This window comes from Lissotriton helveticus, chromosome 3_1 (genome assembly GCF_964261635.1).
Source record: "Lissotriton helveticus chromosome 3_1, aLisHel1.1, whole genome shotgun sequence".
NCBI classification, from domain to species: domain Eukaryota; kingdom Metazoa; phylum Chordata; class Amphibia; order Caudata; family Salamandridae; genus Lissotriton; species Lissotriton helveticus.
Genome location: NC_136061.1, coordinates 1,595,338,238 through 1,595,362,809, shown reverse-complemented (window position 1 = coordinate 1,595,362,809; position 24,572 = coordinate 1,595,338,238). Strand labels below are relative to the sequence as shown.

Below are 24,572 nucleotides of genomic sequence, written 5' to 3'. Positions count from 1 at the left end.
TTTTACAAACCCTGAGACTATTGCATCTATCCAATAAGAGTACAAAAATCCATTTGATCAACAAACTCAATCTTGTGGTACATGAATTAAATTGTTTTAAGCACAACAATTGATTAATAAGATATTTGTGTACGTGAGATTGTACAAAAAGATTCTGAAATGTATATAAAAGTATTTATAGTACATGAGATGGTTTATGACTGGTTGTATGAGTGCTTTAATATATGTATTAATACGAGACTAAGACAGTTTGTGTCAGGTGCAAAGTCTGTGTCTGTGAAGTTAGTTCACATTGTTTTGACATGGAGCTCTATATGCTCTTGTGTTTCTCTACTCTATTTTGTAAATGGCAGAAAAAACACTGTACTTTAATGGTTAATATTATATGTAATAGTGTATTTGAAGAAATCAAAGGTTTATATCCGTATACATGATTAGCTGGTCATACAGCATGCTTTTCTTTTCATTCTGGGACTTGTAGTCCTATCTTTTGCACTGTAAAGGAAAACAAGAACACTCAGAATTGAGAGAAGAAAAAATGCACTGTAGGTGTATATGAATCATGAACCTGTGAAATTTGCCAGCTATAAATTAGATATTGTTTAGTGAATCTCTTTCTAAATTATACGACACGTTAGTATGTGCTTAGATTGTGAGATAGTTTCTTTAAGCTTGCACTAAGTCACATGTGTAGTATGAGGCTGGTAGTCATAGTGAAACATGCACTGTTTAAACATCTGTCAGGTTCAGTGGTGCAGATTGGACCTGTGGAGTCTTAGTGGCAGCTTAACTTTGCATGTAATATCTCTTAGTGAAGTTCTAAAGTCTTGTTTTAAAACGGATAACTAGCCTGTGAGAGATGCTCTAGATATGCCCTAAACCATTGTCTTTTGTGCTTAAGAAAGTAAAAGTTGTTGTTTTGAGTTTTAAGAACATAGTTATGCATGCACACACTCTTATTGCAAGGACTTCATACTCTATAGCAACCATAATGTAAGTGAAATAGAAGCATATATGGTCTCTCTCATCCACTGACAGACCAACAGAAGAAGGAATGCATTATCTAACTTACTTACAAGCTAGTTATATATTCATCAGTCTGCAAGGCAGCAATACAGATGGCTATATATTTGTGTACTTCCTTTTACAGACAGTGAAATATTCATTGAGATATATATGTACACATTGAAACAACTATAAAGCTTTGAAAAGAGGGACTCACATACTGGCACATTTACTTAAACATCTCATGATAGTGCTAGCTAGCCCTTAGGAGAAGGTGCTATGATATTTAAGAGTAAGAGATTTACTCTAAAGATTGAGTGAACTATATGCACTCCTAGAGACCCATGTGCCGAATTATACATCCAACCTGCCACACAGACTTCAATCTGACATACCTAAGTATAAAAACAGACACACACTAAAACACCCAGTGAGATAGTAAGGGAAGCGCCTAAACCTTCACTCACACATACAGAGAGAACTGATATGTATGTAGAGCTAATGGAGCCCGTTGCATCCACATTTAAATAACCCAATACTCGGTACCAGACTCAAGAGGCAATCCATGCCGTTCCAATCAGACACATTTAGACTACCATAATGTCACAAAGAGAAGCAGTCATTTTACTAACAAACTTAAATACACATGCAATCTGAGCCCAGGATATAGATTGAGATATCCATTCAGATATCTGCAAAAGAACTGACACTTTCAAGTCAATCATGCAGAAAAGTAGCCCTTTCATTATGTCTCGGACCTGCTATATTTGAGCTTCTGTGAGTAGTTTTACTGCTAGGGCGTCTTCACACTTAAAACTACTACACAAGGTGTAAACTCCTGTTGTACCACATATAACTGAGCACTAAGGTTGGCTGTACCTAGGCTGTCGGGCAGGGTGCTAGGTGCTTAACAAGTAACACATGTACTGTGGAGATACAGTGATCTATATGCATTCCTAGAGGCCCTTGTGCCCAATTATGCCTTTACCCTGCAACCTAGAGTACAATCTCACATACCTAAGTAGAAAAGCAGACAGGCACTAAAAGTGCCAGTGAGATAGTAAGGGAAGCATGTAAACATTCACTCACACAGAGAGGCAGAACTGATATGTATCTAGCACTAATGGAGCCAATTGTAGACATACTTAATATCCCAATATTCAGTAATACACCCTGGTGGCAATCCATCCAGCCTCTATCAGACACATTTAGAGAAGCATTCATATCACAAAGAACATGTAGTGATTTACTAACATACTTTCATACACATGCAATTATAGCCCAAGATAGGGACTGAGAGGCCCATTAAAATATCTGCTAAATACTGACACTTTCAAATCTACCGTTCAGAGGAGTAGCCCTTGCATTATAGCTCAGGTCTGCTATACTTGACCTTGTGCATGCAGTTTTACTGTTAGGACTGTCATGTTACTTAAAATTTGAACACAAGGTGTAAAGTCTACTTGTATCACATATAATTGACCACTAAGGTAGGCTGTAGTTAGGCCATATGGAAGGTTGCTATTTGCTTAAAAGGTAACATATGTACTTTAAAGGTTGAGTGAGCTAAAGGCACTCCTAGAGACTCGTGTGCCAAAGTATACATCCGCCCTGCCACCCAGACTTCAGTCTGTCATACCTAACTACAAAAGCATAGAGATAGTAAAACAACCAGTGAGATAGTAAGAGAAGCACCTCAACATTCACTCACACAGACATGCAGAACTGATGTGTATCTAGCTCTAATTGAGACAGTTGCACACACACACACACACACACTTAAATAACCCAATACTCACTAACACAGCCAGGAAGCAATCCATGCCGCCCCTTACAGACACATTTAAAGAAGCATACATGTTGCAAACAAAGGCAGTGATTTACTAACAAACTCACATACAGATGTAATCACAGCCCCAGATAGGTACTGAGACACTCATTCAAATATCAGCTAAAAACTGACACTTTCAAGTCTACCATCCAGTAGCCCTTGCATTATGTCTCTGGCTGCTACACTTGACCATGTGCTTGCAGTTTTACTGCAAGTGCTGTCTTGACACTTTAATCTAATATACAAGGTGTAAACTGCTCTTGTACCACATATAGCTGACCACTAAGGTAGGCTGTAGCTAGGCAATAGGACAAGGTGACATATACTTAAAAGGTAATACGTGTAATCTGAAGATTGAGTGAGCGTATGCACTCATAGAGACCCATGTGCCCAATTATGCATTCACCCTGCATCCCAGAGTTCAATCTCACATACCTAAGTAGCAAAGCAGATAGGTACTAAAATACCGTGTGATGTAGTGAAAGAGAACCTTAATATTCAAGTGCATGTCTGATATATATTTATCAGTAATTGATGTAGTTGCACACACACTTACAAAACTCAGTACTCACTAGCACACCCAGGAAGTGATACATGCAGCCCCTTACAGACATATTTTGAAAACCATACATCACAAGGAGACACAGTAATGTACCAAGAAACTTACATACACATGCAGTGACAGTCTGAGATAGGGACTCTGACACTCATTGAGATATCTGGTAAAGGATAATGTTACCTATAATATAACAAAAAAATTGTTTATTTTATTAATTAGATGCTTAGAAAATATAATCAGATACTACGTAATTGAATGGTAAATGTACTTATCTATTTTCTTCTTTTCAGAGATTAATTTCCACTTCACTACAGAGAGTTACAATGTCATCGAAAAGTGACAGTAGAAAAAAACAGCAGCAAGGATACTATCTCACCAGAACTGAGAAACAAAAGGGGCAAATGCGGAAAAAGTGGTGAAAGAGACAAAAGCTGCTGGTGAGAGGACCAACGTTACAAAAGAAGGGTTGACCCAAAAGTGCGGGGACCTGTGTATTCTATGTTGCAAGGGTAGGGGTCCCAGTACGTGTGCTTCTAAAGGCACACGAGAAAGGTAGAATCTCGTACAATTAAATTTAGTAACAACAATGATAATGAGTGATGTTATTTATTCACATCCTCATTCATATACATTAGAAGTACAAACATAATCCATATAATGTAGACGTTGTGCCCAAAGTGCAGCGAGAGGAAAGGGAAAAGCCAGAGGAGGCAGTGATTTTTGAAGATCAGGGTTGTGTGAAATAGCTTCAAAAGTTAGATGTGATCAAACAAATAAATTGCTGGTTGAAATGACATGGGCATTTTATAACCCCGTACATCTGTAACAATTGTATAATCCTATCCCATAAGATGCAAACACAGTAACAATGATCTGTTGATTCACGGGTAGGTCTTGAAAAAGAAAGTCGACGTTTCGACCCCTAGTGGGTTTAGGTTCCGTTGCACCTTACTGTGGGGTCTTCATCAGGACTGAAACCTGATGTGGGGAAAAGGGTGGGGCACCTAAAAGAATCAATGGGAGAAAAATGGCTAAAGAAGAACTTAATTAGGGAGTACAATAAATGTAGGGTAAATTACCAGAAAGCCACCTTGGTTGTGGGGCCACGTTGTTCAGAAAGAAATGGGCCCGTGGGCTCCTAGTGAAAGAGAGAGTGCTGTGACCTAAAAATAACGTAAGTGTATCAGTAGGCTGGCAGTGAATTATGCCCACAAACTAAATAACACAAATGCAATATTGCTAGCTTCACAGCGAGCAATCGAAAAAACCCAACTGGGTTTAAGAACCTAAAACACTGGTTACACATACGGAGAATTGACACAAATAAACAAACATTCATAAAGCATTAGTCATTCTATGTACTGGATGATAAAAGATTACCCTATTCGTTTCTGCCACAGCGTCTCGCTAGTGATCGAATCAAAGCAGCAGTAAAACAAAACAAATGCTGTAGTCATAATCAAAAATGATATCTGACCTGAATGTGTCTAACGACTCGTACCCATCTAAATTAAAGAACAATCACAAGTGGTAACACCCATCAAGGAAGGTGACTCTACCTGAGGGTTCATGCTGTTTGCAGAAAGTTAAAATACATGTCCTCATTAAAGGAATGTGTATCATCTTGCTCGTGGTTCTATTAAAACACCAGTAAAGCAAAACAAACAATGTATCTATCGACCTAGTCATAATCAAAAATGATATCCGACCTGAATGTGTCTAACGACCCGTACCCATCTAAGTAAAAGAACAAGCACAAGTGGTTACACGCATCAGGGAAGATGACTGTACCTGAGGGATCATGCCATTTGCAGAAAGTTAAAATACATGTCCTCATTAAAGAAACGTGTATCGGCACCGCCGTTCTTACATCTGTAGACAAATGAAAAAAAACATCATAACACCCACCTGCATTAAAAATGATAAATCTTAGAGACACCAGAAAGAATATTCTGGCTATGTACATCCCCACCTGATCCATATGTGCACACGCAGCAGCTGGATGCTTAAGCTCCACTGTAGAAGCGCGATGAATAACATTCAATGCAACTAAAAAAAGACTTCAATCCGGTTTGTTAGACTGGGTCTGGGACAGTCTAATACTTGAAACACTCACTTGATAAAATCATGCACTTACTACACATGAACGTTGTGCTTGTTCTTTAACTTAGATGGTTACAAGTCGTTAGACACATTCAGGTCTGATATAATTTTTGATTATGACAACAGCCTTTGTTTTGCTTTACTGCTGCTTTAATTGGGTTACTATCGAGACGCCTTTGGTAGAAACGAATAGGGTAATCTTTTATCATCCAGTACTTAGAATGACTAATGCTTTACGAATGTTTGTTTATTTGTGTCAATCCTCCGTATGTGTAACCAGTGTTTTAGGTTTTTAAACCCGGTTGGGTTTTTTTGATTGCTCGCTGTTAAGCTCGCGTGATTGCATTTGTGTTATTTGGTTTGTCGGCATAATTCACTGCTAGCCCACTGATACACTTACCTTATTTTTAGGTCACAGCACGCTCTCTTTCACTAGGAGCCCACGGGCCCATTTCTTTCTGAACAACGTGGCCCCACAACCAAGGTGGCTTTCTGGTAATTTACCCTACATTTATTGAACTCCCTAATTAGGTTCTTCTTTAGCCCATTTTTCTCCCATTGATTCCTTTAGGTACCCCACTCCCTTCCCCACCTCATGTTTCAGTCCTGATAAAGAACCCACAGTAAGGTGCAACTGAACCTACACCCACTAGGGGTCGAAACGTCGACTTTCTTTTTCAAGACCTACCCGTGAATCAACAGATCATTGTTACTGTATTTGTATCTTATGGTATAGGATTATACAATTGTTACAGATGTACGGGATTATAAAATGCCCATGTGATGTCAGCCAGCAATTTATTTGTTTGATCACATCTAACTTTTGAAACTATTTCACACAACCCTGATCCTCACAAATCACTGCCTCCTCCCGCTTTTCCCTTTCCTCTCAACCCACTTCGAGCACAACGTCTAAATGATATGGATTATATTTGTACATCTAATGTATATGAATGTGGGTGTGAATAAATAACATCACTCATTATCATTGTTGTTACTAAATTTAATTTTACGAGGTTCTACCTTTTTCGTTTGCCTTTAGAAGCACATGTACTGGGACCCATACCCTTGAAAGATGAGAGGACACAGGCATTTCTTAAAATTGTATGTGCATAATTGAAAAAGGGCAAACTGAAGACATTAAAAAGCAAACTTTGAGAACCACTAAGAAAGGTGAAAAAGTACATTAACAGGAGACTAAAAAACCTAACAGAAAAGGAGAGACTTTAAATAGGAGCAAGAGGCAGTTTAAGGAAATCAGAGTTAGAATGTTCCGTACTACAGTAATACAAAATGTATTAACATCAATGAAGAAGTTTAAAAGAAGAAGAGAAGCAGTCAGACAAAAAGAATATGTTGATGGTTTAGTTGATAAGGCCTTTACTCTCAAAAGGAAGCTATCTATTTTGATTCTAAACAGAATGAAAACACTTGACAAAATAGTATTGTCTATGAAGAGATGACGCCGAAAGAAAGGACTTGTCAATAGACCAAAACGTTTTTAGTGATGAATGGTTACATTCTTTCAGCACTGAGCCTTTCTTCAATGATGAAAGATACTTGCAAGAGAACACATTAGTGCATGCAGTTGATAAATGTGGACAATGTTATGAGATAAAAGACGGTTGTCCTATTCCAAAAGAGGAGATGGTACTTAGAAATGTAGAGGAACTCATAGCTGAAGAGGTACAGAAAAGGCATAGATAAGGCCCAGTGTATATATGGAACTGTAGCAGTGTCTGTAGTGTTCAGAAGGAATCAATTGATATACTGAGACCTTTCTCACATCAGTTTGCCTGCTAAAATCTGAAATAGAAAATTGGTAATTTGCAAGGATTAGATCCAGGCAAAGTAAGGAAGTATACTAATTTAGAGGGACATTCGAGAGGATGTCTATCAAAGAAAGTGTACAGATGCACCTTTCATCCATTTAACATGTTAGCTGTTCACCACTCTGAAATGCGAAAACAAGATAGGAGGCGTTGTTACTATATTAAAACCTTTTCCCCTATTTTTAGTAGAAATTAATAGAGCTCTTCTGCACGGTACAGTAGCAGGTGTACAAAATGTTTGTGATCATGTTCATTTCCTTAAGAGGAGTGTAGGGAAAATGAGTACTTGGTATCTGCAGCAGTACCAGTACAGGAGACAGGTATTACTATTGATAGCTTCCAAGAAGAGAAAGTTTAACAATGTTTTCTCAGAGATGGGAAACTTTCTGCATTTGCTGTGGAAGCACTCACTACAAAAGTCAAACTCAGAATGTTTATTCGAATTCAAAAAGTAAAAAAGAAAACAATGATTAGTGGTGAGAATTTGCAACTTATTTATTTGTAGATGAATGGCTTGACTGTTCCTTCTACAAATTATATGTAGGTACTGTTATAATAAGTTGGAGAACAATGAAATGTGATCTAAAGCAGTCCACAATAAGTTAGAATTAGTTCCAATTCCTAAAGAATTACAAGGTGTAAATGTTTAAGAATCTATTCAAATACAGTCTATACATCCATTCCAAGCTATATTCCGTATGGATCCAAAGACAGGTAAGTTACCTCCAACAGAGTTACAGAAAGATCTTAAAGGTAAATTTGTGTAATTGTCTTTAGATTTCAAGCAGAATATGGAAACAGCAAGGGTACATAGAGCTTTGAAAGAAGCACTTGCAATTCACGTAAATGGTGTTCCTACGAAGAGCAAAAAGATTTGGCAAGAATTCGTGGATGTTTTTAAAGTAAAAAGTAAAACATTATATCTCGTACAAAATAATATGTAGTATAAAGATATAGATGTTCTTTAAAATGTAGCACATATGGAAGAGGATACATCATCATCAAGATGTGGATCAATCCCGTTCAGAAGAAATTTATGAACACTACAGTATTCACCCTCTCTATGCTAAAGAAATAGTACGTGATGGTATTGATCTATTTCAAATGATTGAAGCAAGAGGAGCTCCCTTGAGTGCATGGGGGAGAAATTTAGCAGCTTGGTGTTTTCCACATCTGTTTCCTACTGGAGTAGGTGGTAAATATGATGATCGGCCTGTACAGATACCAGCAGCTCAGTACAGATCGACTAGACTACACTCAAAGGATCCCAGATTTCACCAGTGTATTCCCTATATATTTCATCTTTTATTTGAGAATGACTTGTCATGCCTATCTTATGCAGTAAACCCCATTCTCAGGACAGGAGTGAATCTGCAAAATATGACAGCAAGGGAATTTGTTGACAAAGCTCAAGGAAAAGATGAAAATGTGGAATGCAACTTGATTGATTTGATGGCATGCCAGTGTGGCACCAATGAATATTGGTATCATCATCATGGTGAGCTGAAATGCATGTTAAGAAACCTAGGAGCACCTACTTGTTTTATAACACTCAGTTGTGTTGAGGAGGCATGGGATGACCAGCTTGAATTCCTGCGAGAAGCAACCTAGACCATAAAAGACATCAATCTAATGACACTAGGTGAACTTTGTTCCCTGGACCCTGCAAACGTTTGCAGATATTTTAACCACAGGTTTCAATCGATAATGGGTTTCCACAAAACAAATCTTCCTCTTTGTGAAGTAACTGATTTCTTTTGGTGCAAAGAGTACCAAGCTAGAGGTGCCCCACATATTCGCATACGGCTATGAGTAAAAGATGTCCCAAAGTTTGGAAGAAATACTGATGGGCTGTCTTGTCTTTCATACAACAGTGTGTGACATGTGCCATCCCACAAAATACTGCTTACAGGGGTTTGAGACAGATCGTACAATTTCAAAATCATAGGTGTGGGAAATACTGTTATCTAAAACACAAATCCAAGGGAAAATTGTACATGTGATGTTGTTTTGGGCCCTAATCTCCCTCTCAATTTCTTCCCTTCTGCTAATGAGTCTCTGAGGCCCATATTTATCAAGGTTTTGAGTTCAAGGGGACACAAAAGTGATGCAAAACCTAAATGAGATTTACTAAGCCATGCAAGGCCACCTTGTGTGGCACTGATTGGTTGGATAAATCTAGAGTGCTGCAAGGCAGAGCAAAGTGCTGCTTTGTGTTACTCTGCAGCAGGGAGGCATGCCATGGGTGGAGCGTGGGTGTTCCCACACATCCACCCATGGATTCTGACACATTCCCAGATTTACCAACATTAATAGACCTGGAAAGGCTTCAGAATTCTACGCCTCCCACCAGAGGAGCAACAAGTAGAAATGTGTTTATTTCGCCTTGTTGTTTCCTCTTTCTAAGTGTGCTGATTGTTCTTGTACAAGAAGGTGACCCGTCCTGCACAAAAACAATCCGACATACAACGTAGGTACTTGCATGTGTTTGCAATGAGGCTGAAATTTGTACGCCACTGCAGGCAGAGAGCAAGAATGCCCTGTATAATAGTAAATGTTAAATTCCTGCTGTCTCCCTTTTATGCAGCGCAGCAGGGCGGCTTGCAGTGTTCTGTTGCAAAAAAATGAGTGTGCTCTTCAATAAAGCCAAGTGTTTTCCCTATAAACCCTATCTTATTAACCACACTATTATGTTTATTTTCTCTTCTTTTCTACAAACTACCAAACAGCATATGTCAGTATTCCACTTTCTGTTTTTAATACATATTTTCATATTTGAAAAGAAAGTCCCCTTATTATGCTAACTGAAAAAAGGGCATGTTATATAAAATGCATTTCAGATAAGGTGTAATATAATCAATATTGCATTCCTAATGTCCACCCACACATCATTTGTCCCCATGGTTAATTTTGCCTTCAGAGTCCCTAAATGTGGACCGTTTAATGCGGTTGGCCATTATGTATGCTTTATGTTTTGGGAAGCCAGATTCAATTCCTGTGCATGCACAATACACACAAGTCCCTTGCAGCAAAAGATAAACACAGTCCATGCCACCTTCCCTTGAGGAGCCTTACCTGTCAATGCTGATGGCGCAGAGATTGAGAATGCTGGCAGTGCACATCATGACATCCAGGGTGACAAAGATATCGCAGTGGATTCGGCTGAACCGCCACTCACCAACCACCTACGACACCGAGGGAAGCAGAGCGAATACCCAATCAATACTCTGACACTTCATCTGATAAAAGATAATATGCTTTCAAAGTAGCTTTAACGTTTTAAAGGGAACAGTATGCCTCCATACGTCTCGTGTTAGCTAGCAATGTCGATGCAATCAAGGTGAGACTTGCAGCTGCCTATTGCTGATGTTAGAGCAAAATATAAACCCCAAAAATATAAAAAGCATTTTGCTGCATGGCATACAGACTTACGTATCATTATGCAGTGAGAATATTGAAGTATACACATCCCTGTTTAAAATGCAAGGGGTTGTAAAAGGCCATGAACAGTACTACTGGAGCTGCACTGACCAGAGGACCCAGTGGCGGCTGGTGACCTTTGAAAGAGGTGGGATGTAATATTGGTTCGAATGTCAACGAGAACAGCGAGCACCTCTGACTTTTTGGGAGGGTCAGGGGGTTCTTCCTTCAGAAAATTTAGAAGCAATAGGTTTTGAAAAAGCAGTCACTAAATATTCGAGTCCTTTTATGATGTGCCAAACCAATGAAACTTCATGCTCCCAAGGAATATATTCCACTCTTTTCAAAACATACTCTGGGCACACTCCTATATTGAGCCAGGGACAGCGGTTAGCCATGGGCCCCCCAATATTCCATGGTTGCTACTGTATGCCGAAAAAATTACCTAAAATATGCCACTGCCAGAATGTTGCCATTTATGCCTTCTATAAGTCCTTGGGCGAACTTTATGTGAAAAGTATTTCTAGTATATCAGGACTGACACTTTGTCAGGGCTGCCTTGCTCCCAGATGTAAGGGTTGTTCTACCAAATGCCAAGAACTACCTACAATATAACAGCACCAATATTTTTCCACGGGTGCCAATTATATCAAGAAATGCCTTCTATGTGCCACCACCAGAATTACACCATGGTTGTTTCAGTTGACAACTATTACCTGTATTATGCCAGGACTAAGGATTACTATAGTACAACTGTGCTAAGTATTAACTATAGTATGCCAATTCCAAGGATTGGATCTGGCGTGCCAAGTATTATTTCTGGAATGTCAGAGCCAGTATTTTTTACTTGTGCTGTTATGATAAGAATTACGTCCAGTGTTTCAACCCCACAGTCAACCTATTTCTTATGCTGACATATTTGTTGAGGAACATATGATCATCAAGTCTATTTATCGATTTGAATGTCTCGATCGGATTATTCCTAAATGTATTAGCCCTGCTCTTAGTTTCTTCGAATTAAACCTTTTTATACATGCATTGACTAAAGAAATGTTCTATATACATTGCTCTCTTTTTAATTGACTGCAAGGCCTAAAAAAACAAAGGGGCATATTACCAAGGGCCCTTATCGCCGCTTTAGCGGGACATTTTCCCGCTACAGCGGCGATAATTTGATTGTTCAATTACCAAGCTGTCGCTAACACCAGTTAGCGACAGCTAATAGGCGATAGCGAGCATCTTGGGGCCCGCTTTACATGTCAGCGATATTTATCGCTAATGACATGCAAAGTGGGCGTGCCAAGATGTTAGCGACTGAAAACAGTCGCTAACATCGCTATCTCCTATTACCTACAAAGGCGTAGTTTTGGAAATATTCGCGCTAACCAATGGGAGGTGGATAACATGGCTAAGAGCATTGTCACGATAATGTGTGAATATCGCTGTATTTCCAGTGATATTCACGCATTTTGAATGATTTTTATCGTTTCTGAGATAAACCTTGATGATAGCAAGGTATCTCACCGATAAAAATCGTCGTAGCGCGGCGATAAAATTATTCCGGCTAACCCTGCTTAGCGATAAATATCACTATTGCTAGGTAATATGCCCCCAAATGCTTCTATTGAGATGACGAAATTGCATTCGATTTCACACGCTAGTGTCGATTATCGCCGTCTATCACTGGTTTCACATCACCTTTTAGCAAAGCATTGCTAATACGTCGTTAAAACGGCATGTGAATCAGCGATAGATGGTGATAATTGTAAACACAATAAGCGCGATTTGCGATGTTTATTGCATTACCTTGATAATTTGCCCCTGTGTCTCTGAGCTCCAATAAGTCTAAATATTGCAACACTCTTTATCAATCAACTGCAGTTGCCTATTGGTTTTTTTTCTTGAAAGAGTTGTTGGGTTAGTAAAAAAGGGTTCAAGTATAGTATCTGGCTGTGATCATTTATTCAGCAGAACTTCGGAACTTTCTACTAATCTTTCCCTGAGCAAAACAAAAATCTTTACCTTCAAGTGCGCCCCACTGATGCAGGAATGTAGACAAACCCTTTTGATCGGATTATAAAAGTCGCGCGGAGCGCGCCCCTTACCGTAGACATTGCTCGCCGCTGAGTTTACAAATGGCACACGTTATTCTGCTCAGTGAAGTTGTCCGCCTTGTCCTCACATTATCCACATTGAAAGAAAGAAAGACTATGCGCATTGAAAGAAATGAGGACAGATAGCTAATTATCACAAAGCACGGGCAAACGTAAGACTCGAGCTCATTAACACCGCTACACACCACATTTTTTTATCCTTTGCACCCCGTGGGTGTTGTTTTTGCTCTCTCTGACAAGGGAATCTTACTGTGATTCACAACAGTAAATCTGTTATTTATCCTGCAGGTTTTTAGGTCACACATATTCTGAAAAAGAAATTTAAATCTTTATACTAATACTGCGTGCATGTTTCTTAAAATGTACGCAATGTTATGAACGATTGCGAGGCAGTGCTGGTTTGTTGTGTGGTAAGGTTGGATTTTCCACATGTTTTGAAACATCGCAACCAGGTTTAGATTTTATTGGCTGGGCATCTGGTGCCCCTGCCAGCTACTTCTCCTGAAGTGCTTGAGACACCTAAAGGGCTCGTCAGTTTCAACATGGCTACAATTTCTAAGCACAGTGCCAGCAACAGATGGGCTGCCCAATGAGAAGCCATTGAAAGCAGCACCAGCTCTTCAACTGCACTCCTTACACAAAAGTGGCAGGCACAAAGCCATGGCCAGATCAGTCAGTCAAAATACACTTTATTCGATTTACAAGAAATCATAAAAGGCAATAAAAAAATTTACAGGCATATTAAAAATCAACAATTCATTTATATACACTGACAAACAAAACTGAACCCTTACTTGTTTTTAGACATCATATATATACATGGCCAGATCATTTCTAACTCACCAACTGGTGCTCTGCGCTACTTCGCATCGTTTATTGTCGCACTGATATTGACTCCCTCTTCTCTGCTGATTAGAAACATTGACTATCCTTTCACTGCCACTTCTTACCCCTCAGAAATATAGGTTTGGTGCCAGATCCTGCCTGTCTACCACAGTATGCTGGTGCTTCAGAAGAAAAGCTAATGTCCTGGCTGAGCAGCCAATAGTGTGGCCAGGAGAACAACCACCTAGGGCCTGTTAGACACCTTCAGAGCCTCTGACTTGGTAATTTGCAAACAAACCCAGTACTCTCATGTTGCTCATTGGGTGACACACATCACGATGATGTTCCTGGTCATAGATGTTCCATGTTGAGGTTTAAAAATGATAAAAGAAAGTCTGGTCTTGGCGCAATACCTGTTCTTGTCTGCCATAAATAAGTAATCACCTCTCTGCCTCAGAAGACTGCTGCTAACACCTCTACTTACATACCTTCTGGGTTATGTGGTATCACCCTCACAGTGAGCAGCACACAATCCTGACCTCTCTGCGGCAGCAGCTCCCTGACCAACATTCATATTTCATGTGGACCTGCTAGGGCCTCACAACTCCCAGCAACCACCACTGGAATTGCAAAACATATACCAAGTATTACACATTCTGCCTTCTCTAATCCTGTGTCCTTCAATTCATATCAGCCAGTCCATCCTGTCACAAACACATGCTTCTGCTACACCACAGAAAATCAACATAGCAAGATATTGCTTAACTTGCTTGATTTCAAGTCACGCTCTCTTTGTTGACAAGCGGCTAGCTAGCATCTTACCTCCTCTGTGAGTGTTTCAATAAAAATAAAACAGTGTTTGGGCAGATTTACAAGCCCCTTGCGATACTTTTGTGCCGCCGTTACATCACTTTTGTGACGCAGCAGCAGTGTTAACAATGCGCCACATTGCAACACATTCACAATGTGACGCATCTAGAGAGATGCGTCATGTTGTAAAGCCCTGCACCACATTATGGGTGTTCAGACGCAAGAAAACCTCGTAAAAGTGATGCAGTGAAATCTTCAAGATATCCCTGTGACACTTCTACGACGCCACTGCGTGAAAACCTAACGCCTGCTTGAAGCAGGTGTAAGGAATGACGCAGCACAATAGGTGTAGGCCTTCCTGAGCATTGCTGGAGTTGCATCGTGCTTGCGACACGACTTTCAGAAATGCATGACGCATCTGTCAATCCTTGCACCATGGACGCAAGTAAACTGGAGCACCTCTGCTATGATGCAGAGATGCGTCAGTTTTTTGTAAATCTGCCCCGTTGTCTCTTTACTTTTCTGCAACAGTTTTTAGTAATTAGTGCTTGATACTTCAAAGCTCTGTCTTATACAAATGCCTTCTTATTTCTTAACTCTTTGGGGAACTCATTCCAGCTAACTCCCTTCTAGACTGACTGACTACTAGCAGGCATAACCTTTCCACAAAAACATAAAACGAGGGCAAATATGAACCCTGGCCAGTGACCATCCAAATAAATTGGGCCTCTGAGATCAAGTAAAAGTCCTTCAACAAGCCCTTTCCGCCATGCACAACCATTAATCTATTCATCATTTTGAGGATACATATTTTATATTTGACAACATTTTATTTAACAAACACCTTAAGTAATAGTAGAACAAAACCACATCTTAGCCTACAGTGCATTTTAGCATATGTAAGGAGGTAACATGCATACTTTAATTACCTCAGAGGTTCTGATCGCTGTCATTGCAGAAACCGGAGATTCATAATAAAATACCTTCCCACCTTAAACGAAACTAAGGGCCAGATTTACTAAGCCTTTGTGTTTCCCTTGCCTCACACAAGGCTACACAAGGCAATGCAAGGGCTTAAGTGAGATTTACTAAGCCATGCAAGGCCACCTTGCGTGGCTCAGCGTGGCTTAATAAAACCAGAATAATACAAGGTAACACAGGTCGCTGCCTTGCGTTACGCTGCATTAGGAAAGCATTCCGTGAATGGAGCATGTGCTTTCCCATGCATACACCCATGGATTTTGACACAATTTCAAAGTTACTAAGGTCAGTAAACCTGGGATTGATTCAAAATGATACGCCTTACCAACAGGTTTATTTCTCTTTGTCCTTTTCTTTTTCTACTTGTGCTGCATATTGCAGCACTTGTCAATAAAGGAAATGACTCTTTGGATTGCATTTGTGGAGGAAGGTGTTCCTTCCTGCACACACACTATGCTGCCTGTTACGCAGGCCCTTTTGCACCATGGCTCAAGGGTGCCTGTGTTGGTGGGAGGCAGCACGCAGTGTGCCAGTGCAGGGAGAGAGCAAGAATGCATCACAGCTTAGCAGATATGGAACATTCCTGCTCTCACTGTCATGCTGCACAGTGCAGCTCAGCAAGTTGTCTTGCTGCGTTGTATGACAATTTGATAAATCTGGCCTGAGTATCTGCACCCAAACAAAAGTATGAACATCTGCCACCCTTTCGTCCCCGCTATAAAAACTGCGGTCACGTGATGAGAGTTCTCATCTTGCAGCTTTTTGTAATACAATCAAGTGCATTACATTCCTACTGCTTGATTGCAACTAGTTCCTAATTTCTAGAAGCCCTGGCCCTCAATGGGGATGGCAGTGGAATAGGCATTTGAGATGCACAAAGGCTCAGAAGCCGATGATCACTGAAAGGTATTACAGAAGAGCAGCATGCTGTCTATAAGATGATATTGCAAAAGGCATAGGTAAGTAGCTACATATTAATATCCAGGCAAACTTGCCTGGTCTGTATTTTTATGTGAAGGGCTCATTCCTCAGGCCGACTGACTAGAGGTTTTCTCTCACATTTGAACTGCTGACCCCCCACATGGTCCCTCATTACGAGCTGCTCGCTACTACTGGCTGGATGCAAATCCTGAAGTCATAATTATCAGCACAATGTATTAACGTCAACCGATACCATGCAACTATGGGGTAAACACCAATGAATGAGGAATAACCCCATGGACCTAAATTTAAGCAAAACACCAGTAGTGGCCGCTTGTTCAATGAGTTCCGTGGGGCGGTGAGGCGGGGGAGGGGCAGGGTGGGGGGTAGTAAACACCAGAATATGGATGAACGAAGGTAAGTAAACATTTAAATGAATAAAACGAATTTCGTTGCACGCGCTGCATTGCAAAATGCGATGCAGCGCGCGTAACAAAATTCGTTTTATTTAGTTAAATGTTTATTTACCTCCGTTCATCCATATTCTGGTGTTTACTACCCCCCACTCTTCCCCTCCCCCGCCCGCCCCGCCTCACTGCCCCATTGAACTCTATCCATGGGTCAATGAGGTTGTGCTCAGACTGACTGCTGATGCACCCTAAGCCTAAGCCTAAAGTGATTTGAACAGTTTTTTTGCCTGGTAAAATAGGGTCCAGTGTTCCTGCACCCAAGAAAACTAGGTGTGAAAACACCAGGCCCTTTGGTATCAGGTGTAGCAAAATACCACCCGCCTCCTAATGAGGGCCAAGGTATTTTTTCAGAAAAAGTGGTAAAAATAAACTTTCAAATAACACCTAGGGACATGGAAGTCATTGAAGAGTCACCAGGGTTAGCAGCTGTGACCCCTGGCTTGCTTCTTGTGACCCGTGACCCGTGGTACTTCATTTTTTACCCCTGGCATCAGTGGTGGCACTATCAGTGTCAAGAAGACATGGTATACAATATCATGATAAGCACTATTTACATTCTACCTCTTCCACTGAAACTGGAATAGAAACTTTAGGTTTTGTAAAAATAAATAAATTCAGCACTGCAATGGGAACTCCTGAGAATAAATAAATAAATGAACTAAAGATACACACGTTTTCAAACATGTTTGGCTATGTTTCAAACGTTATGTATTTGACCACAACCTTCCTCTCTGCACTTCACACTAGCCTTACAAATTAACACAAACAAAAATGAATCAACAAGAATTATAGCTCCGAGACCTACACTACACAGCACTGTTGGGTGCTGCAGTCCAGGGTCACCCTCCAGAGCAGATGACTGGGGGCTGTCCACTACTGAGACATCTGGGGGGGTGGTCCTGCTAGTCCCGGATGAGAAGATCACTGGGTTCTGCCCAGCATTTTGGGGCCTGAGCTGCAATAAATTGGGGCAGGTCTCCATGGTCCTTACAGCTGCCCAGATCTCATCTGGTGGTGGCTCGGTGGATGTGGACGGGCCCTGATCGGGCAACCACTGCTGTACAGCCCCCTGAGGCAAGATTGTGACCTCACTGTCTACGGGTGCCACAGCTTAATCATTGGCCTTGTTTGTCTACTCCTGCTGGGCCTTGGTGGACTGCGGGCCCTAAGCTACAGGCTGGGGGCAGAGGCGGGCCCTGAGGCACTAGTGGAGGATGCAGCACAGCTCTCGACGCTATGGGTGAAGCCTGCGCTGGCCCCAACCCTATGACTGGTCCCCCCTGATGTTTTGGTGCCATTCCTTGCTTCTGACGGTGCAGCAGAAAACCGTGGCCAGCTCCTACTGGCCTTGCAGCAGCCTTGCTCACACTGTGTGATGGCCTAAGGATTTTAGGTGAGCCCCCACCAAGAGGCCTCTCCAGGGTGGCCCCCTGGCATCTGATGGTAGTCCTGTTTCATCGTGGGGCCTGCTTGTCTGCACCTGCCGGGCCGTGGTGTGCTGCAGGCACTGCGCTGCAGAGTGTGACTGGCTACAAGCCCTGCGGCACCTGAGGAGGGTACTGAGGACCTTTAAACACTGCTGGTGGGACCCACACTAGCTCTGAACCCCTGACTGGTCCCCTTGATGATTCTACAGCCATTGTCGACTGTTGTCAGCCTCTGGTTGGGGGGGGGGGGTCTGAAAGGCACTCTACAATGGCCTTGTGATCCCTGCGGGACCTGGCACTGGGCTCCCAGCTTCTCTTGAACAATCGCCAGGTATGAAGGGACCCCTGCTTGCAACTGCCAAACCCTATGCCCCTGCCACCTGCGGATTAGGCCTGTTTGTTCTGACAACCTGAGGCCTAGCTGGTCCTGTTCTCTGGGCCTTGCTTAATCGGCTGTCTCAGGGGGATGCACCTGAAGCCTTGGGAACCCTCCCCCCAGCCGCAGAGATTGCCCTGGGACTCTCTGGGTCCTGGAGCCTTCCTGTCTCCTCACTGAGACCCTGAACAATGCTGATTGTCTGCCTTGAGCCCCACTGCTCCCTTCTACGCTGAACCCTACGTGCGGCCTGTGGTTCGTCCCGAGACTTCTACCAGTGACCAGCGGCTACCAGGGAGTTGTCACATCGCCTCCATGGTGCTCACCTGCCTGTCACCTTGGGGGCAAATTTGCTGGCTTCGGTGTCCAATGTTCTGCTCCCTGGGGAGGTTGAAAAGGCTTGGTGGTGGTGGCCCCTGTATCCCATTTTGCCACACGCCCTGTGGGGGTGACGAGGTGCAGACTATGACTACCGTGCTCTCTGCTCTGCCAGGGGCCTTCTTCCAGCATCAGGGTCCTTCAGCCCCAACACGCAATTGAGCACTCTCCTCATTGCCATGACATGAGGCAGTTCTGCAAGAGATACGTCTAACAACCGAAGCAAGGACAATCCGGTCACTTCCATGTAGCAGAAGACAGCAGCTGCCGCTATTGACCCTTCCTGTGCCCCTACAGGACCAGCTCTGAAGACGTCCTCCCCAGTGCCCATCACCCAGGCTTACATGGATTCGTTTCTGCAAGAAATTCAATCTGAAAATAGGCCAACTCAAACCAGATGTCAAGACCTGTATCCATGAACTCAAGCATGAGCTCACAGAGATTGGTGGCTGCGTGGACGACTTGGAATGCACCATGTACGCCTGCTCGGAGGAACAGGAAATGCTCTGGTGCAGAGTTATGGCCGTGGAAGAAAATCGAATTGGAACAGAAGCAAGAAGACTTGGAGAACAGGACTAGGAGGAACAACATCCGCATCCTTCCATAGGGAGCGGAGGGCGCAAACATTATGACCTTCACTGCCGACCTCACCGCTGACCTCCTCCACGTGATCAGGATCTCCCCGCCGGCACTTGACAGGGCTCACGAGGTGACCACCATTCCAGGTTGTGTGGCTGCTGCCCCTGACATCCTTACAGGCATCCATTTCTTTACAGAAAAAAAGGTTTCTGGGGCCAGACAGTCCAACTCTTCCAGGACATTGCACAGATCACCCTGCGAAGATGCAAAGACTTCAAGCCCATCACAAATGGATTGAGGGACCTCAACATCTGAAATCAATGGGGCCACCCATTTTCAATCATCTTTACCTGGGAGGGTTGGCGCAGTGCCATTATTTCCCGAAGAGAGGTGAAACAACTCTAGTGCTTGATGCTGGATTTGGACATTGATGGCTTGCAGCTGCCTTCCAACCCCAGCCAACCACTTCTGAAACCGGGGCGGGCTACAGTGTAGACCTACCACTTCCATAAGCACAAAAGGGACATGGCCTCTCAGGAGGCCAAACAAGATATCATTCAGCACATCTGTAACCTTGAGAGAGGTCCCCCGCCCAGCACTTTGACCTCTGGCTCTCTCTAACAATGACCCCCCACCTCACCTCCTTTGACACCAGGTGACTGTGTACATCGCCTAGGAACTGCTTAGTCACTTCTTTAAGATCGTCCCATGGCTTGGATCCTCACGGTGCTGGCCGCTCCAGTCTGGGACTGGGCTGGACCCTTCTGGAGCTGTCACTGGACCCATCACGCTGCCCTAAATGGTGCTGAATTCTGAACACACTCTCCTGCTACCCCAGAACTGCTGGAGCTCCTCCTTAGCTGTTCTCTACCCCAGGTCAATGATGACAGCGGAATCTACATCTTTCCACATGAACCCCCTCGATTCAATCTACAGGAGAGTGACTTCTCTTGAATGGCCTCCCTGCGGATGTACTGCCATTCAGTCACCTGAATGGAGTAGCTTGGCCCTGTTGGCTGCATGTTGAGTTCTTCTCTACCTTTCTTTTTCTTTTGCTTAGGTTATCGAACACAATGGGTGGACTTGTCTTGACATACATCCTCCCCTATGTTGCTGGCCAGCAAGAATCTGCATCTCGTTATCCTTCCCTCAAGTCACAATAGCCGCTCACTCTCTTTCCTTTCACGGGACGGGGCCCGACAATCCTTGGTCCTCAGGGTTTCTGGGATGTTTATACCTCTCTCCATGACATGTCCTATTTCCTGTTATGCACTCTGAAGGCGCACACCTTGTCTCTCCCCAATGACTACTAACCCACATATTAAATTCCCATCTCTTGACATACGGGGCTGAACACTCCTAGCAAACAGTACTAGATATGGCACTACCCCCTCACACAGGATCCCAATGTTCTATTCTTCCAGGAAACACACTTACTCCACCACAACACTTAATGAACAACCGGTGGGCAAAACTCCTGGCCCCAATGGCATCCCTGTGACGTTCTACTGCAAATTTCTGCCTCAACTTCAAGAGCACTTATTGGCTCTTTTCAATTCCTCCATGGTAGACACAGTCCTAAAGTCCTAACATCCCACTATGGCAGGGGTAGAGGTCGTACTCCTACCCAAACCTGGTAAGGACCCTACTTTATGCCCATCAAACTGCGTGATCGCTCTCCTAAACACAGATGCCAAGATCTACACCAAGATCCTTGTGAACCACTTGGAGCCCTAACTCCCTGGCCTCATTGACCTGGACTAGGTGAGGTTTCTCCAACAGCAACAGGGATCAGACAACGTCTGCCGCCTTGCACACTTTGTAGTCAAAGCTCACAGGGACAACGTTCCCGCTTGCCTTCTCTCGCTCTGAGTGGAGAAGGCATTTGATCGAATGGAATGGAGTTTTCTGTGGGCAACTCTTGCTATGATTGGATTGGGCACTTTTCATAAACAAAAGGAATCCACTAGGTTGGGTTCGGTGGTCCCTACAGTGGTGGGGAGCAACCAGTGTTGTTTAAATACCCCTCACACACCAACAGGCCCCTTGGTGTCATGCTTCATCATCGGGGTCTTCGCAAACCTCTACGGGATGCGGCGTGCTACGACTCACGACTACGTAGGAGCACTGTAAGTGAACTATGTGCTGGTGTGTGTGGGTAATAAAATGTGAGTGGTGAGGTGAAAGTGAAATATTAAAAAATACCTGGCTCGTAAGTACAAAACATTTTTATTAAGTCTTCGGCTGGTATCATTAAAAAAGTGCGGGAGTGGTTGTTTTTTACTGATTAGGGTAAAACAACCTCACAAGTGCGTCGACATGTTTCGGAGTCGAAAACTCCTTCTTTAGGACAAGGATGTGCACTACTTATCCTCACCTTACTCACATCTATGTAGATGTCAAAGTGTGCTCTACAAAAATAAAATTTAGGTGAAAATGTACCTAGCTATTTTCTCAAAGGTCATAAGTCCGTGGCGCCCAATTGGCGATGAACTGAACCTGTGGATGAAAAAGGTCAAATAAACCATAATGTAAATACATGTTCAAGAAACACTGTGTAAATACACAGAAGGGTAACAAGGAGCAAAAATAAGGTCCAGGAACCCTAAAAAGAAAAGGAAAAAAACGAACAGACACATAGACTAGGACACACATTAATGGTCTCTGAAGATCTCCAGATGATGCCATGAGATGAAAAAACATGAAAGGTAATGCATAGTGAAACATAGATGTATGTCGCTTACTTATAATAATGGGCCAAATAGCCTCATGAGCCAGAAGCGTGGTATTGGGGGTTTCCTGTTCTGCCCACTGTGGCAACCTGTGAGGTACTCAAGGAACCGAGTTTAAGGATTAAGAGCAGTCGATCCTGGTATGGGCTTTAGGCAGATATAAACTCCCACACACACACTCACGGTTACTGCAAGGCCTGGTTGGCTCTCATCCCCTCAACGCGGCTCCGACGAAGTGTCGGTCCAGTCAGAGGTAAGCCCTTTTATAGTGTTTCAGCCGTTACTAATTGTCCCTTCATTGGAAAAGGAAACGGCCCATACATGGACCTATCCCTTAGATTCCGACCCGCTTCTGCGCCGGTTAAGCAGGGCGTGTCCCCAGCAGTACGCGCGTATGAGGAGGAGAGACACTAACCGTCGGCGCATGCGCATGGCGGTAGTGTCTTGGTCACCGTTCAGGAAGGAGTTTAATAGTCACTCGCGCATGCGCGGAAAAAGCTTATCCCTTAATGCAGTGTCGTAACCGCAATATAGAAATCCTCGTTTTAAGCATACTACAGTTTGGAAAAGGGGTTTTGATTTTACATGACAGCGTTATTAAGGCAGCTATAAACGAAAGGTTGGTTTATATAAATACACACTTTTTTGGGGGTGCGTTTCGAATTCTCACGATGACAGTGAGAAGAGTACATTATGACGCTCCGTTAAATGCTGTCCAAGCTAGACAGGCCTATTTTTTAACGTAATTGGTTCCATGGGATGGAGTCATTCAGCCCAGTGACATCTGAGCCCAAACGAAAAACCCATCTCTGTTCTTTTTCAAACAGACCTCTTTCTGAAGGTAGTTTTTCAATTACAGTCCAATGTATCTCATTCACACAGTGCTGTGCCTCTAGAAAGTGTGATGCCATTTTTGTTGTCTGTTTTTTGCACCTCACATTGCTTTTGTGTTCATTGATTCTAGTTTTTACAGGACGCGTCATCATCCCCACATACTCTTTTCCACAGGGGCATGTGATAAGGTACACAACATTTCGGCTGTTACAGTTTGTGACCGCACGTTGTTCCCATCTGGTCCCATTTCTGAATTCGAGAGTTAGGCTTTTCTCGGTGAGGTGGCAATTATTACAATTCCCACATGGATAATGCCCATGCAGAGCTTGCAATCTTGTCTGTTGGATTACTTCGGTGCATGGTCTTGTGTGCACCAAGATATCTTTTAAGTTTCTTCCTCTCTTGTGGGCGAAAATACGTTTTTCTAGATTTAGATTCCCACTCGTCAGAATTCGCCAATGTTTATTCACCAGCTTAGAGACCTGGTTTGAGACGGAGCTGTACGTCGTGACACAGACTGTTCTGTTTTCTGTTTCTTCTTTAGGAGGATTGTCTTCCAGGAGGGCTTCCCGGTTGTTATTGCGGGCCCTTTTCATCGCCTGGTTTATGATTTTGTCGGGATATTTTCTTTGTTGCAATTTTTTGCTTAGGTCTAGGGCTTGGGATTTGTACTTTCCCACATCGCTGCAATTGCGGCGTAGGCGTAGGAACTGTCCATATGGTAAGTTCTCTCTTAGGTGACGTGGATGAAAACTGTCAAACCTAAGGAGGCAGTTCCTAGCCGTAGGTTTAAAATGTGTCTCAGTTTTTAAGTGACCTGCCTCATGGTAAATGTTCAAGTCCAGGAATACCATTGAGTCATTGGACATTTGGTGGGTAAATTTCAGGAAGTTATTCTGATTGTTGATCCACTGCATAAAGTCCATGACAGATTGGCTATTCCCTTCCCAGATGACCAAGACGTCATCGATATAGCGCCTCCAGGAGAGGATCTTACTCCTGAACGGATTATTTTGGTGCAAGATTTTGGTGGTTTCCACATGGTGTACATAAAGACCTGCCAGGCTTGGCGCAAATGTGCTGCCCATGCTCCTCCCATGACGTTGTAAGTAAAGGGTTCCTTCGTATTCAAAGAAGTTCTTGGTAAGGGCCATCGAGATACATTCCATCACTACTCCACGTGGGGTATGATAGTTCCATTGTTTACTGTGTAATACTTCCTCAATAATGAGGAGAGTTTCGTCGTGTGGGAGACTGGTGTAGAGGCTCTCCACATCGAGGCTCAGTAGTATTTGAGAGTCAGGGTTGAACGGGTGGTTTTTTAACATTTGGAGCACAGCTTTCGTGTCCTTGAGATACGTGTCAGTAGCTTGGA

The 24,572-nt window shown here is 42.8% G+C and overlaps 1 protein-coding gene across 1 annotated transcript in view; it reads right to left on the bottom strand.

Annotated features, from left to right (window-relative positions):
* Positions 1-24,572, bottom strand: part of DRD2 (dopamine receptor D2) — a 1,149,771-nt gene that overhangs the window by 221,190 nt on the left and 904,009 nt on the right. Inside the window, exon 5 of the mRNA XM_078682355.1 lies at positions 10,406-10,515. Within this exon, the coding sequence (XP_078538481.1) occupies positions 10,406-10,515 (110 nt within the window). The remainder of the gene's footprint in view (positions 1-10,405; positions 10,516-24,572) is intronic.